This window comes from Pyrus communis, chromosome 10 (assembly GCF_963583255.1).
Source record: "Pyrus communis chromosome 10, drPyrComm1.1, whole genome shotgun sequence".
Lineage (NCBI taxonomy): Eukaryota > Viridiplantae > Streptophyta > Magnoliopsida > Rosales > Rosaceae > Pyrus > Pyrus communis.
In genome coordinates, this window is record NC_084812.1 from 7,283,860 (window position 1) to 7,299,714 (window position 15,855).

At 37.5% G+C, this 15,855-nt stretch overlaps 1 protein-coding gene and 1 pseudogene across 1 annotated transcript; one reads left to right on the forward strand and one right to left on the reverse strand.

Annotated features, from left to right (window-relative positions):
* Nucleotides 1-5,618: 5,618 nt before the first annotated feature.
* LOC137747206 (SKP1-like protein 1A) lies at nt 5,619-7,161 on the reverse strand. Its single transcript, XM_068487271.1, has 2 exons — nt 6,723-7,161; nt 5,619-6,025 (listed from the first exon to the last, which is right to left on the reverse strand). Exons 1-2 carry the CDS (start codon nt 7,017-7,019, stop codon nt 5,852-5,854), a joined length of 471 nt encoding a protein of 156 aa, XP_068343372.1. The 5' UTR covers nt 7,020-7,161; the 3' UTR covers nt 5,619-5,851.
* A 5,216-nt stretch (nt 7,162-12,377) lies between these two features.
* Nucleotides 12,378-14,336, forward strand: LOC137747781 (3-dehydroquinate synthase, chloroplastic-like; annotated as a pseudogene).
* The last annotated feature ends 1,519 nt before the right edge of the window (nt 14,337-15,855 follow it).

Here is a 15,855-nt window from a genome sequence, read left to right on the forward strand (position 1 = left end):
ATCGGGCGGACTGCTAAGACCTTAGCTTCCCCCTCCCTCTTCGCACATTCATCTACTTCGTCCTCGCTTCCCAGAACCATCTTCAAGACTAGATCCAGCAAAACCGAAACAAAATAGAAGAAAAATCTACAAACGTTCTATTTTCAAAACCACATCCAACACCCAAAATCTCAGAAAACCTAAAAAACAATCTAAAAGTGAGATGAGCTTGAAATTTTCAATCACACAACACCAAGAAAACCAGAAACCCAAAAAATCTGCACTAAGGTGAGCTTGAAACTTTCAATCACATCACCAAAAATTCAAAAAACGCAAACCAGATCCAACCCTCATCTTCTATCTTCGGGCCAATCGCACATGCAACCCGCTCCCAACTCCTAAATTTTCAATCTCTTTCTTGCTTTGTGGTTTGATTGTGAAGATTTGCAGTCGATTATTGTTAGAATCTGAACTATTTTATGGTGTATTTGCAGCAATTTAGTACAAAGAGGAAGAAGATCTCTCTCTCTCTAAGCTGGATTAGACTATCTCAGATTGGACTAGCTTCAGGGACTAAGCTAAACTAGCTTAGACTAGACTAAGCTTGATTGACTTAGTGAAGCGTTTGGTGCAGTGTCAGACTAAAAAGAAGGATAATAACAAACTACAATATTATATTTTTTTAATTCATATCTAATAATATTATATAAATTAATTCTATCTTTTTTATTCTAATAAAACTCTCCCTCTCTCTGGAAGCCTCCATCCTTTTCTCCCTCTTTATCTCCCTCGTTCTCTCCGTCCCACGCTCTCCTTCCCTTCCCTCTTTTTTTTCTAATTAATTGCCAAATATTTTTTTGCAAAACGAAGAATCGAGCTTGGTTTTTCAGGTTTTTATTTGGTGCAAGATTCCAACTGGAGAAAGCTTTCCAAGTCTGTGGATTCAATCGGAGCGGCAAGTCTGTGGAACGGCGGAACTGGCCTACAGCGATGCTTAATAAGCTGACCAGCGACGAGTCGGGGTTTGTGGAGTCGGGGAAGTGAAAGACGGCGATGTCTTGGATTTCTTGGATTCGTTTATGTCAAACCCAATATTGCAAACTTGGAGATCTTCTGAGATGGAGAAGAAGAAGGAGGAGGAGAGAGAAAGTCAGAGAAAGGGAAGGCAAGTTGTAGTTCAGGCCTGGGGCGAAGCGAAGCAACACGAGGTGAAGCGAAGAACAGAAGCGGGACTACGAATCCCCTCGTTTTTGGTGGCTTTTGCTAAGCCCACCTAGTGAATGATTTAGTCGACATGAGTCTGGCATAATCCCATTAAACACAATCCCAATTTACACCAAACACAGGACTACTGATTCTAGCTAAGTAATCCAGTCCACTAAAACTTAAGTCGGCCAAACAAACGTGCCCTAATGGGACTCGCCCAGACTAAATTAGACTAAACACTTGGCTAAAAGGGCTTAGCAAGACCCCCCGAAATCGGGCGGACTACTAAGACCTTAGCTTCTCCATCCCTCTTCGCACATCCATCTACTTCGTCCTCGCTTCCCAAAACCATCTTCAAGACCAGATCCAGCAAAACCAAAACAAAATAGAAGAAAAATTTGCAAACATTCTATTTTCAAAACCACATCCAACACCCAAAATCTCAAAAAACCTAAAAAAAATAAATAAATAAAATCTGAAAGTGAGATGAGCTTCAAATTTTCAGTCACACAACACCAAGAAAACCAGCAACCCAAAAAATCAGCAGTGAGGTGAACTTGAAATTTTCAATCACAACACCAAAAACTCAGAAAATGCAAACCAGATCCAACCCCCATCTTCTACCTTCAGGCCAATCGCACACGCAACCCGCTCCCTACTCCTAAATTTTCAATCTCTTTCTTGCTTTGTGGTTTGATTGTGAAGATTTGCAGTCGATTACGAAGTTGGGAGATGAACAGCTTCTGGGTTTAATTTTGATGTTAATTTCTTTTATCAAAAGAGGGAGATGAACAGAGAACAAAAGGAAGAAAATAGGGAGATGAACAGAGAACAAAAGAAGAAGATAGAGATGAAGAGGGAAAGGGACGAAGGAAAAAAGGGAGTGAGACAAAGAAAAATTATAAGCTAAGAAGATCATGTTTTCAAACCTGATGCTAAAGTGATTATAAGCATTTACCTGACGCAAAGAAGATCATGTTTTCAAACCTGATGCTAAAGTGATTATAAGCATTTACCTGACGGTCGAGCTTCTAGTTCAAATTCCCCTCCCCCTATACGTTTGTCGTAAAAATAAAATAAAATCTCTAAATCCCTAATCTGAATCCCCCAACTCCTAAATTAGGGACTTATACAAAATCCGAAATTCGACATCACTTGAACCTCTAAAATCCCCAACCAAACATAAATTAGAAACCCCTAAATCTTAAATCTCTAAATCAGAATCTAGATACAAACCCTGAAATTAAAAAATTGCAAAAAAAAAATAAAAATAAAGAAAGACTTACAAAGCCGGCTGGAGCAATGGAACGGAGCAGCTGGATTATTATATGGAAGGGGTGTGATATCCACACACCTTACTTCTCCCACATTTTTTTTGTTTTCGGCTGTCGGATCGGATGAATTGAAGAAGATCAACGGACATAAATTAACAAAGGGTGTGAGAAATAAAAAAAATGTGGGGATATATGGAATGGAGGAGGCTCGAGTGGTTTGAAGGGAGAGGCATAAATGGTTTTTTAATTTTTCATTTTGGGTAAAGTACAAAAAACTACCTTAACTATTGGTCTCACGATACTTTCATACCTCATCTTACGAATTTGTGCCAATGTCATACCTCCGTCAGTTTTTCTGTTAGTTTCTCTGTTAAGTGCTGACGTGACTTGGCTTAAATAGTGACGTGGCTTAAATAAATTAATTAAATATTAAAAAAATAATTAAATATTAAAAACTAAAAAATTAAAATCATTTAATATTTTTTTTTACATGGGGACCCACCCCTTTTCCCCCTCCCGTCTTCCCCAAATCCAATCCACCCTTTTTATTCCCCATCCACCCCTTTTCTCCCTTCTCTCATCTGCAACCCTACCCACATTTCTCTCATCTACAACTCGCACTTACCCTCCCTTCTCTCCTCTTCATCGTCGACTCCATCCACCAACGATCATCACCTTCTTCCCCATTCTAACTAGTGACATCAAAGTCGCCGATCTCCGGCACACCAACCTTACCCCTCTCCGGGTACCCACTCCCTCCATTGATCTCCTCTCATTCCTTATCAAACTACCCATATGGGTTCGAATACTTCTGCAAATCCTTAACAGCCTTGTCACCCCACGATTACCAAGTAATCAACTTCGTCGTCGGGTTTGTAGAAGTTAAGGACTGCCTCGTCACCTCCCTCTGCTCCCACAGCCCAACACCATCTTCAAGCCCAGCAAAACGTAGCAGCAATCCCACGCCTACCACCGCTGTCGAGTCTCTTGTGAATACAACTTGGGTTTTTTTTTTTTTTTGGGAAAAATTGAATGGTTTTGCTTTGTTTGGTTGCTCGGAAAATGTGGTAGAAAGGAAATGAATTTTTTTGATATTCTGAAGGTTCCATTTTCTTAAAAAAGTGAGGTTTGAACTTTTGTTAATGGTGTGTTCTCAGGATTGGTGGGTGCTTTGTTTTTTATGCATGCTTGTAGGTTAGAAATAGAGAGAGCGACGGAGGAAGAGAAGAGAGGCACCTGGTGGGAATGAGAGTTGCTGGTTTGGGGTGGGATCTAGGTTTGGGTTAGGGGAAGACGGCAACCTCGTCGGCCCCCATCTTGACAGCTCTCACTCTCTCCCTTTCTCCTTGACAGCTTCGGAGACGGCAACGACAGCGGATCGGCGGTGGGCAATGGAGTGGGAAAGGGAAGCGGGTCAGAGCTTGCAGGTAGTTCCGAGAAATGAGGGCGGATGAAAAAATCCAGGTGGGTTTGGGGGGTTCTGGGCACGGCGAGAGAGAGAAGTGGGGAGGAAGGGACTACAGTGGAAAGGAGAGGGAGATGCGAGAGAGAGAGAAGGGAGAGAGAGAGTGGTGGAGGAAGGTTGGGGGGGGACGGGTGGGAAGGGGTTTTGGGGATGCAAAGAAGAGAGAGAGGCGAGAGAGAGAGGAGAGAGAAAGATTTAATTTTTTTTTAATTATTAAAATATATATTTAATTATATTTTAATCCAATTGGATTAGTAAGTGACCCCCATATCTAGTCACTTAACAAAGAAACTAACAGAAAAACTGACAGAGGTATGACATTGGCACAAATTCATAAGATGAGGTATGACATTGTCATTTTAAAAAGATGAAGTATGAAAGTGTCGTGAGACCAATAGTTGAGGTAATTTTTTGTACTTTACCCTTTCATTTTTATAAGGAGATGTATTGGGTTGGGCTCGCACTATCCCCGAAGAGAGTTTCTCGTTTCCTAAAACAGAGTCATTTTTCAGTCGCCTGTTTCCAGAAACAGGTTATTGAATTGGCACCGACCGCAGCTTCTGAAAGGAATTGTCTGGCGAAAGATCATTTCCGGTCGGCAGGTGTTTGGCGGTGCCGAGATTAGAGCATGGTGGTGGACAGCCGCGACGGAGGATATCTGATGGGGTGAGACTTCATATTCTCCGATCTGCTCAAATGGAAAGTTCTGATCATGCGCCGTCGACGGGGGTAGACAATGAGAGAGAGAAAGAGAGACGCAAATGCTTATAGCAACCCCATTTCGTTTTTAGAATTGAATAACTTGCTAAATTCAGTATTAATTTTCAAATGAAAAAAGAGAGATGATACTAATTTTCAAACTTTGTATAATTTAGGATAAAAAAACTTAGTTTGGGAATCCTTTTAAAAAGACTACGGGCGTTTTTCGGAATGCTATTAAGACGACTTTAAGCGTTTTTGACGAAAATGATTTTAGAATCACTACTTACAAAAAAACGCAAGTGAGTTCTTTAAAAACACCTACTTTTGGAATTCAAAAATATTTTCTTAAAAAGTCTTTTCAGCCATTTTAAAAACACTTTCAAACGAATTCTTAAGTATATGGCATGAGTCCGCTGTTATTTGACACTGAACGCAAATTTAGAGGTCGAAATAGAAGGAAAATATACAAGGACAAATTACAGTTTACACTCTGAAGGTTGGATGCAATTACAACCTCATACACCATCTTTAAAATATTTTAATTTTATATATGTACTTGTTATTTCTTTTCAATGTCATACATCGTTACATTTTATGTCAACTTGACTATTAAATGATTGCCGATGTGAGTCTAAATTTATATCATACGGAATAAAAAAGTAGTAAACAATATATGGTATCATGTAAAATTTAGTACAAAGCTTCGACAAAAATCTAATAAAAAAATAGTAAACATTTTATGTCACATTCCTCCTCATGCTCAATTCAATTCATCCCATTCTGATTACGAAATAGTAAAACAAGCCATAAGTGATCTTATCTTAAAAACCAGTTTCATAATCATTTTTATGCAAACTTAAGCAAAAATCAAAGGAACTGAGGAATGATAGTCACATAGATATAGAAGAAATGTAACAAGAATTCAGCCAGAAAGGGACACAACTAAGGCATACACACCAAGCTTGATTCAAACCACGTGAGAAACAACTTAATGGAAGTAGAAGATTTTGATTCAGAAATAGTAAAACTGGCAATGGCATTGACAGCAGTAGAAGAACCGCTACCACCATCAGAATCCAACTTTTATCTACAATTTGAAAGGACTTGCAACTCCGATAAAAGCACTTAAAAACAGAGAATGATAAAGAAGTGAGCTGATTAACTAGAATACATAATAGGTATGCCAGCCCTAAGTTCCAAGTAAAAAGACCATCACCGAGAAACTTCATTCAAACGCCCACTGGTTCTCACGACGAACTTCCTCCTCTTCCTCCTGGGTGAAGTCGTTCTTGATGTTGAAGGTCTTTCTGATCTCTTCTGGAGTCTTACCCTTGATCATGTCTGCAACTGTCTGGCATGTCAGGTCCAAAAGGCTCTTGATGTTCAAGTAGTTTGCAGCCTGTCCATACCAATATCATCACATTAGAAAAACTTAAATAATGCCAGTTTCTGCAATTAGCCACTCACAGAAATAATGAAAACCAACTGATCACATTACAGTAGTTTCTGCAAAAGCTTACACACTACATTCATAAACCAATTAAACCGATAATACTATCGCCACAGACTGAATAATGATGATACGCATGGAAACTAGTTATTTGTTTCGCCACTCTACAAATTGACACACCACAAATGTTGCAGAAAGAGGCACATTCTCTTATTAACAAACTTAATCACAACTTAGACAAGCAAACGTCGAAAGGCAAAAAATTTCAATACGAAGATATTCCTCTTTATCTCAACTTCAAACAGAAGCACAAGACAAACTTGAAGTAGAAGCAGAAGTAGAATCAGAACAAGCACAGTAACATCAAAAGCAACAAAATCAAACAATTCAAATGAACAGACACCACTGAATCAAATCCCTAAACAGAAACAAAGTAAAAAATAATCGAATTGCATCGCATACCAAACCATCATAGAAAACCCCAAATCAGCAACCCTATCCCTAAAAGCAACACAATTGACGCCAATCCCCAATTCAAAAACCCTAACCCAAACCAATCCCCAAATTCCGAAATCCTAGAATCAAACAAAGCAATCTCGAACAAGGTTAAATCGAAATTCGAGCTTAAATTAGGGTTTTAACATACCAGAATGAGATCAAACAGCGTAGCCTGGTCCACCTTTACGAACTCCTGATCCCAGGCCTTGAGATCGTCCTCGGAGATCTTCTCGTCGGGCTTGGCGGCGTCGACGTGCCTCTTGCAGTACTCGATGACCTTGGCCAAGATCTTGCTGGTGACGTTGGGCAAAGGAATACCGTTGTCGGCGCAGTCGTCCTCGATCATGTGCTTAATGGTCTGTGACTCCAGCGCCACCGCCTCCTCGACCTCGAACGACTCGCCGTCGGAGCTCTTCAGGGTGATCTTCTTCGACGACGACGACATGGTGACGGTGATAACGATGGTCTCGAAACGACGACGGCTTTGAAAACTCGCAGGGTGTTAGATAGAGAAAGCGAAAGCTTTTGGTTTGTGGTCGTAGTGAGAGACTTTTGATATCGCCCACGGGAAAAATATAATAAGAACGAGGAGCGGAGGGGGTGAGGGCTATATGGCGCTTTGATGAGGAGGTTTGGACACGTGGAGAGGAGTGGCTCTTACGTGGCTGATTGCTATTGGATGATATAGTCCTAATATTTTGTTGAAAGGTAAATATAATAGGATTTGGATTCCATCGGATCCAAATTGTGAGCATTCTAAAGATCCTCACATTTTAGCTATTCATCGTATATTGTGCGATTATAAATTATATATTTTTTTATTTAAAATTAAATACAAATAGTACCTGACGAAAACTGACCGTACGATGTACGATAAATGGCTATGATGTGGGAATCCTAGGATCCGGAGAGTTCCAATATAATAGGGAGCATTTACCCACTGAACTATCACCTCAATGAAAATTAGGTCTCAGAACTATTTTTCGGTAAAATAAGTTCCTAAATTCATTAAAAATTGCTAATTTAATCCCACTATTATATTCAAAACTATTTTATCAAATTTTTTATCAACTTAAATCACTTGATACACTTTAGAGTGTAATATCGTTCTTTTCTCGCCCATAAGCCCTTAATATTTCATATAAGTTGCTAATCTAACGTTCAATTTACCCTCCAAAGTTAACTCTATACACTGTTTCTTTATGTAAAATTATCAATCTACCCTCCAATGTTTATCACATACATGTAACGTGACTTGAATTGACGGAAAATTAAATATAGTAGCTTCGAATATAATATTCGGGATGTAATTAGCAGATCTTTATAATTCAAGAATTGATATTTCTGAAGAAAAAAAATAATTTAGAAACCTAATTTTCATTCAAGTAATAATTCAGAGATTAAATTGGCAATTTATCTGAAAAAATATAATAAGAACGAGGAGTGAGGGGGTGAGAGCTATGTGACGTGTTGTATAGAGGAGGTTTGGACATGTGGAGAGGAGTGGCTGTTGCGTGGCTGGTTGCTATTGGATGATATTGTCCTAATATTTTGTTGAAATGAAATAAAATCTCCTAAGATCGGTTGCACCTATTGCACAAAAGAGAGTAATAGGAAGTTGAAAAATTAGATTTAGTGCAAGTTTAGAAGTATTTTTAAAATGATTAAAAAAAAATTTTTTATGAAAACGTTTTTTGATCCAATTTTCAGAAAAAATAATTAAATTATGAAAAAGTATTTGAAGTGTTTCTTGGAAGAAATTAGTTATGTGCTTCTTTTTTAGAACTCAAAAATATTTTCTTTAAAAACGCTTTCAAATATTTTAAAAACACTTCTATATGAGCCCCAAGCACACAATGGAAGTGTGGGACCATGATTTTCCAGGCCAGAATAAGGCTGACCTTAATACTGCCACCTCAGAAGTCTGGATAGACTTACCAGCGGAGCTATATCAAACGAAGCAGGGTGCTACCATCACCTTACTCCGGGGCAATGGGCAAAGTCCTAGTGACTTCGCTAGATGACCATGCTTGCTTCGCAAGACACGCAATCTGATTTGGATATGGACACAATCAGATCCTATAAGTCTTGGAATCCCTACAATCTAGGGACAGGCATATGCCGCAAGTAATTACACTTCTAAGAGGATGCAATATCTACTTACTAGATATCCTCTAGAATTTTCCTAGCTTAGAACAAGGATTCTATCCTACAAATTTCTCTCCCATGGTATAAACACACCAATCTAGGGCTCATTTACAGTAACACAATATATACACTTGAATTATTTGGCCCAATGCTTGAGTCTAAAGATCATTCACTAACTTGACTATTGGAGAGCCTTTGGCCGGCATACCCCCGGCCTAAGGTTTGCTTACGATTGTCTTACTATTTTGCAGGTTGCTAAGGTTACTCAAATTTATGTTCAACCACCGCTCACAGAGGGGGGCAAATTTAATTCCACCAGAAATTATATGTTCTATGTATCAAGTCTTCAAACCCACATCAGAAAGTTAAGAATACAATTTCATCATATTGATATCGCGGAAATGTTTTTCCGTCCCACATCGAAATAGATAGGAAAAGTAATTCTTCAGTCTCCGCCGCCTTATAAAAGGAATCCATTGAGGCTACTATTAATTTACAAGTCGATTGAAGGGCTGGTTTGGGAATAAACTGTAAAATAAAGTAGCAGAGTATTTAGTAAATTTTTTTGTAAAAGTGCTTTTGAAAAGAAAAAAAAAAGCAATATTATAGTGTTTGATAAACTTTTATGTAAAACAGATGTGAAAAAAAGCTGGGTTTTGGAGCTTTGTGTTTTTTGTTTTTTCATCCAAAACTGTGAAAAAAAAATTGAAGCTGAATGTTTACCAAACATAAAAAAGCTCCAAGCTTTTTTTGATAGCCACTTTTTTTCAGAATCACCGCAGTACCAAACTAGGGCTAACTCTAGTATCTTTAATTTTAATATTTATAATTAATACTCAAATCCTTATTCTTTAAAGTTTACTATCTTTATGTCTAAACAATTACAAAAGATAAGTACTCGTTTGGATGTACTTTTAAAATGACTGAAAGCGCTTTTGGTAAAAATATTTTTGAAACCAATCCTTGGTAAAAATGTAAGTAAATTAAGGAAAAACACGTAAAATGCTTTCCAGAAGAAGCATATAACTAATACTTTTTGCAGAAATCACTTTAAATGCTTTTACAAAAAAATATTTTCCCTAACAGTGCTTTCAGTCATTTTAAAAGCACATCCAAACGAGTCCTAAATTGATAACAAGCTTAAGGGCTGGTTTGGTATTGATGTGCTTTGAAAAAAAAATTGTTTCTGCTGCGCTGTGAGAATAAGCAGTGGTGAAATAAAGCTGCAGAATGTTTGGTAACTTTTTTGTAAAAGTGTTTTTGGAAAAAAGAAAAAAAGAAAAAAAAACAATATTATAGTGTTTAGTAAACTTTTATGTAAAAATTGTGACTGTGTGAAATGATAAAAAAAATGGTATAATACTAGATGTGCTATTAATTTAATTTTCTTAACAAATAAAGGTGAATTACTAAATATACTTTATTTTTAAAAGAAAAATATTTATAAATTTTATCTTAAACATATAATCCAACATTTTACAAGAAATCATAATCTAAAGTTTAACAAGAAATCATAATCCAACATTCAACATATAATCCAACATTTATGCTGCTTCACGTTTTCAGCTTTTTTCATTCAAAAGTGTGAAAAATAAGTTATTTTTAAGTGTTTATCAAATAATTTTTTTAGCTTACTTTTTTTTTATACCTACTTTTTATAAAAGTACATCAGTACCAAACAAATACTAAGATATTATCATGGGAGGTGCTGCAATATAATAAAGCAAAAGCCGTGGGCGCACCTAATGCGCGTATGCCATGCATAAAATGATGAAGAAAAGAGATTCTTGTGGTGCAAAATTCAACTCAATTATTTGAGTTGTGCAATACAATTTGCTTTTTGTGAAACAATAGGGCTTAGGTGCTTTTATGCTAAAAAGAAAAGTAGGCATTGGATGTGACTACAACGCCTCGTGATATGCTAATACTTAATGGGATGAGAATTTTACTTCACGAGAGATTGACCAAAAAACTGTTGAATGGCCTATTTCTTACGTGTACCCATAGGAGAATTTTGAAAAGAAAAAAATAAAAAATAAAACTGAAAAATGAATACTTTACAAGAGATAAAAATTCATTAATCTTTTTTTTTTTTGAAACTTTAACAAAAAGCTTTTGGTATTTTTCACTTTAACGAAAAATCATATTTTTACACTAAAAAGTCTATTATGGTATTATTCACTTTACCCTTTATTTTATCCTTATCGTTAAAACTCAAAGTTTTAAATCTTTTTTATTAGTTTTCTTTTTTTATTGTCTATAACATAACTTAACCGAAGTTTCTTAGAGAGCTTACTCAAGCCAATGCAAACGTGCATGTAAATAGTTAACAGTTGGCACCTATTACGCCATACGATAGTGTTCTTAATCATTTCCTTTACAACTACGAAAAGATAGTGAGTAGTGAGATAGAAATACACAATGAATAAAATATTAGAAAGTGTACAAGTTTGACTAAAGCTCTCTTTTGTAAGCATGATTCCCATGTACCAAATCATGAGTGGTAATAGTGGTTTCACTATTTTTCTATTACTGATCACAAAATAAGAGAGAAAGGAATAATAAATCAATTACGCTTGAGGATGTTGCTCCGAGCTAGAGTAATTGTGTTTTTTTGTTTCCTTTTTTTTTTGATGACTTGGTAACGATAGTCATGTTGGAGATATGCCCTGAAAGTCAATATTTGGAAGAAACATTTCAAGATAATGTATGTATATATAGATAACTCTAATACAGCAAAAGGTAAAGTCACTTATTAGGACTATCTCAATGAACGATATACATCCAAAATTAGTGAGTCCATGGACAATGGATCGATGGAAGAAGTAATCTAAAGATGTTAGATTACAGAGACTTTCTTCACATAACCATAATGTCCAAAAGGTTTCTAGTCATAGGATTGTTAGAGGGACGCTGACAATCCGGATAGACTAGTACGTACTATGTCTGCTTCAAATGGGAAGGATGGAAAGTCTCAAGCCATTCGTGTAGTGACACTAAGACAAGTATATAGGTGCTTATTAAGGGAATGAGTTCACTGAACACAATCAAACGAGAGTACTTGCATGGAGGTCTACTCACATATCAAGCAAGTAACTCTACTAGTTAGAATAATGTAAGTAATCCTTTGACTTGAGACATCATAGTTGTCTTGGGGATATGTTGCTGATCATTTGATAATGAGACATGACCACATCTCATCTTGGATGTGTTCTATGCAGTGTTGGGGTCAGTGATGTATTCTCAGAGGCATGCGAATGATCAACAAGGGATCTCTAATCCTCGTTATGAGAGGAAGAATACTCTTAGATATGATTCAGGAATCTTCGGCCGAAGTATCGAGTGTAATTATGGAAGGCGTTCCTATATGACTCAGTTGAATCATATAACTTGGTATAATCACATTAGGGGTTTGACATTAAGTATACATACCCTAGTAATGTGATTGTGAGTATTGTATTAGAGAATGATCGAATTACATTGTAATTCCAACTAAATAGGTTCTCCGACCAAATTCTACATTTGCTTGGGTAGCCATGATATTTACAACTTAAATTGACATAAAAATTGATATTTATAATACTACTCTTGTGTCCCTCAACTTTAACCAGGAGCAATGGTCCCTTGACCAACTTGTAGCAATGGTTCTTCCAACATGACTCATTCGGAAGGAAGTTATGACGGAGTTGACAAAAAGGTTGCACGTTTTGATGAGTTTAGGGACCAAAGGTCGCATATTTTAGTTGAGGAATCATTGCTCCAATTAGGTTAAAGTTGAGAGACGTTGCTATAATTTTCTCTTCTTTAGAATTAAGCTTCTTTTCCTTGTTTCAATTGCGGTTTTGAGGATGTTGTGGTTCGTGTTGTTGATTATTATGTTAACGTAGGCATGTTCACGGAAGGAGGGTTCTTGTGGTCACTAACGCCAAAGTTGCACCATTGTACTTGGATAAAGTTGTTGAGGCTTTGACAAGAGATAACCCGAATGTGTCAATTGAGAGGGTGATTTTACCGGATGGTGAGAAGTGTAGGAACATGGTGAGTATCTAAATGCTCGTTTGAAATATAGTCTTTAAGATTGCATTTGGCCAGTTGAATCATGAGTAACCGTGTTCTTCAACTGGCAGGGCACTCTTATGAAAGTGTTTGACAAGGCTATTGGGTCAAGAGTACTGGACCAGCGATGTACATTTGTTGCGCTCGGAGGCGGCGTGATTGGTGACATGTGTGGCTATGCTGCTGCTTCTTACCTTCGGGGTGTTAACTTCATTCAGATTCTGACAATTTTTAAGGCGCAGGTCGGTCACTAACTATCTCTTTCCTTTTCTAGCAATCATGCACTTATGCTCATTATGTCTCATGCATCAAATTTTTACGTTGCTCGACTTGCAGGTTCATTCTTCTGTTGGCGGAAAAAACTGATATAAACCACTCTCTTGGGAAGAACTTAATCGGTGCTTTTTACCACCCTCAGTGTACGCTTATTGACACAAACACATTGAACACATTACCAGATCGGGAACTGGCATCAGGGCTTGCGGAGGCCATTAAGTGTGGGCTTGTTAGAGATGCAGATTTCTTTGAATGGCAGGAGAGGAATATTCAGGCAATAATGGCAAGGTATGAAAGTTACACTGAGAGTAAGGAACAGCAAAAAGTTACTGGAGCCAGCACCATGCTGCATATTCCTCTCAATTCATGTTCTATTTCACATGATAAATGTTACGGGACATCAAATTAAGAGAGCGTCTTGTCACCGCCAGTGGTTATAACTTTAAGGCTGTAACAATGTGGCCGTTTTATCTTTTCTAGTCTGTTGAAGCTTCGTGAATAATCTCGTTCCTGCACAAGATGCATATTAGGTTAGTTACGTTGAATATAGTTGGTGCATGCAGGGATCCAGCGGCATTGGCTTATGCTATAAAGCAGTCGTGTGAAATCAAGGCTGAGCTTGTCCTTGGACGAGAGGGAAAGTGGAGTGAGGGCTATACTGAATTTGGGTCATACATTTGGTCATGTGAGTTTTTGTTTTGTACAATTAGGTGTTGAAAGCCTATGTACTTTGACAAGTCATCTTCGCCTTTTGTTATATTCTGTTAAATCCCCTATCTAATTGAATCTTTCGGATGAAATGTGACGTATTTTCAGGCAATAGAAACTGGCTCCATGGAGAAGCTGTTGCGGCTCGGTAAGAGATTTACGCATTTACATTTCTTTCTTCCCTTACAAAATTATTCCTCAATGTTTAAAGAGCTTGTGTGCTAGGTTATGGCTGCTGACATGTCACACCGCCTTGGCTGGATTGATGATGCACTTGAGAAGCGAACCACCAACATTTTTAAGCAGTCCAAGTTACCTATTGCACCTGCTGAATCTGTGACGATCGAGATGTTCAGATCTGTAATGGCGGTAAGAGAATGGCAGTGTAAGTTCATAGAAGCTCAGTAACTTCTTTGCTTGTTTGTTAATGCATCCGTCTTCTTTCGGCATGGCAGATTGATAAGAAGGTAGCTGATGGGTTACTAAGGCTCGTCCTTCTGAAGGGTCCTTTGGGAAACTGTGTCTTCACCGGAAGGCCCTCGATGAAACACTCCATGCATTTTGTAAGTCCTGATGATCCGCACAAGATGTGTGTGAGTTCCTCACCTGCGTTTCGTGGTTTTTGTATTTTAGTCGTCCACTCGTCCGTGTACTTTGCCCCTATGTTTTAGATGCCCTTAGCTTCCCCTAAATTTATTGGCAAGAGCTTTTACCATGTTGTAATTTTAGAAACTATTGTATTTACAATAAGCATGGGAAACCATATTATTCAACTCTTGCTTCTTTTCTGGAAATCATGAATGTAATATATGCATATTCTGAGAAAGACTTGGCTCCTCAAGGACCTCCTCTTTTAAAATACCTCAAGACCCTATATATCCATAGTATTTTGTGCTTCTGATTGGAATCGCTCATAACTATTCACTATGTAAAGATCATCTCTACAAAAATTAATTAAAACTAAGGTTGTTTAGTCATCGAGCTGTATAAAAATAGATTAACGGATTGGGTAAAAGAATTATGAACCGTCTATCTATTTGTTACGGGTGATCAACTAAACGATCTTAGTTTTAATTGATGTTTTGCAAAAATGATCTTTACATGGTAGTTTATAATATGAACGATTTTGATCGTAAGCACATGATTTGATGAGTAGGCCACAAAGTATTTTAAGAAGGAACTCGTTAACCTTAAGGAACCAAACTCTTCTCTTCTTTTCTAGTTCCAAGTTTTCAAGGAACTCTTTAACCTCAAACAACACTCAACATTCCAGTTTATAACATGATGTCACGTGATTTAAGTTTTCCATATAGCATTGCATGATTTGGTCGGAGCACCTTTACCTTGACGTCCCCACTTCATTAAAGTATTTGATCTCGGCTTTTCATCGAATCACTTGGAAATAGCCACGACAATTATTTTTTTCGTTTCTTTTTATACCTCTTACCCACCAAATGAAGAAAAACTTACATGCAACTGGAATTTCGAAGTAGTTAAATCTCAAACCAATTACTCGATGCCTTATAAATAAGTTAAAATACATAACCATGTGGGATAGACTCGATTCAATGACACCTTTATCGTCTCGGTTGCATATAAGTTTTTCCACTGTTCTAAAAATCTCCGCCTAGCACCGCCTAGGCGCTAGGCGGTTTGTCACCGCCTCGATTAATACCTAGACGTTTGAAAATTAAGAAAATGCCCATAGACCTACTGAGGCGCTCGCCTAGATCACTTAGGCACCTGCCCAGACCTGCCTAGGCATCGACTCACTTAGGCAAAAAATAGATAACTTTCATTTTGCATTTTTTTTTTTCAATAAATTGAAGAGACTTGTCGAATACTTAAATGAGCAAACATATATGCTTGTTCCCCATGTTTTCATTATGTTTCAATACTTCATAATATATTTGTTATTCTATTTTGTAGTTTATGATGAAATTATATATATTTTAAGTATAAACATACACTTATTTACATGAAATATAATGGATTTAGTTAAATCTGCCTAGTCCGCCTAGACCCTGCCTAGCCGCCTAAACGCTAGGCCCCAGCTCGCCGCCTAAATACCGTCCGACTATCGCCTAGCGTCT

What these genes read in the sequence shown, in the direction of transcription:
- LOC137747206 (XM_068487271.1), bottom strand. Translation starts at nt 7,019, where the DNA reads ATGTCGTCGTCGTCGAAGAAGATCACCCTGAAGAGCTCCGACGGCGAG. An exon ending in CGCTGTTTGATCTCATTCTG is followed by an intron (nt 6,026 to 6,722) that starts GTATGTTAAAAC and finishes TGGTATGGACAG; the next exon opens with GCTGCAAACTACTTGAACAT.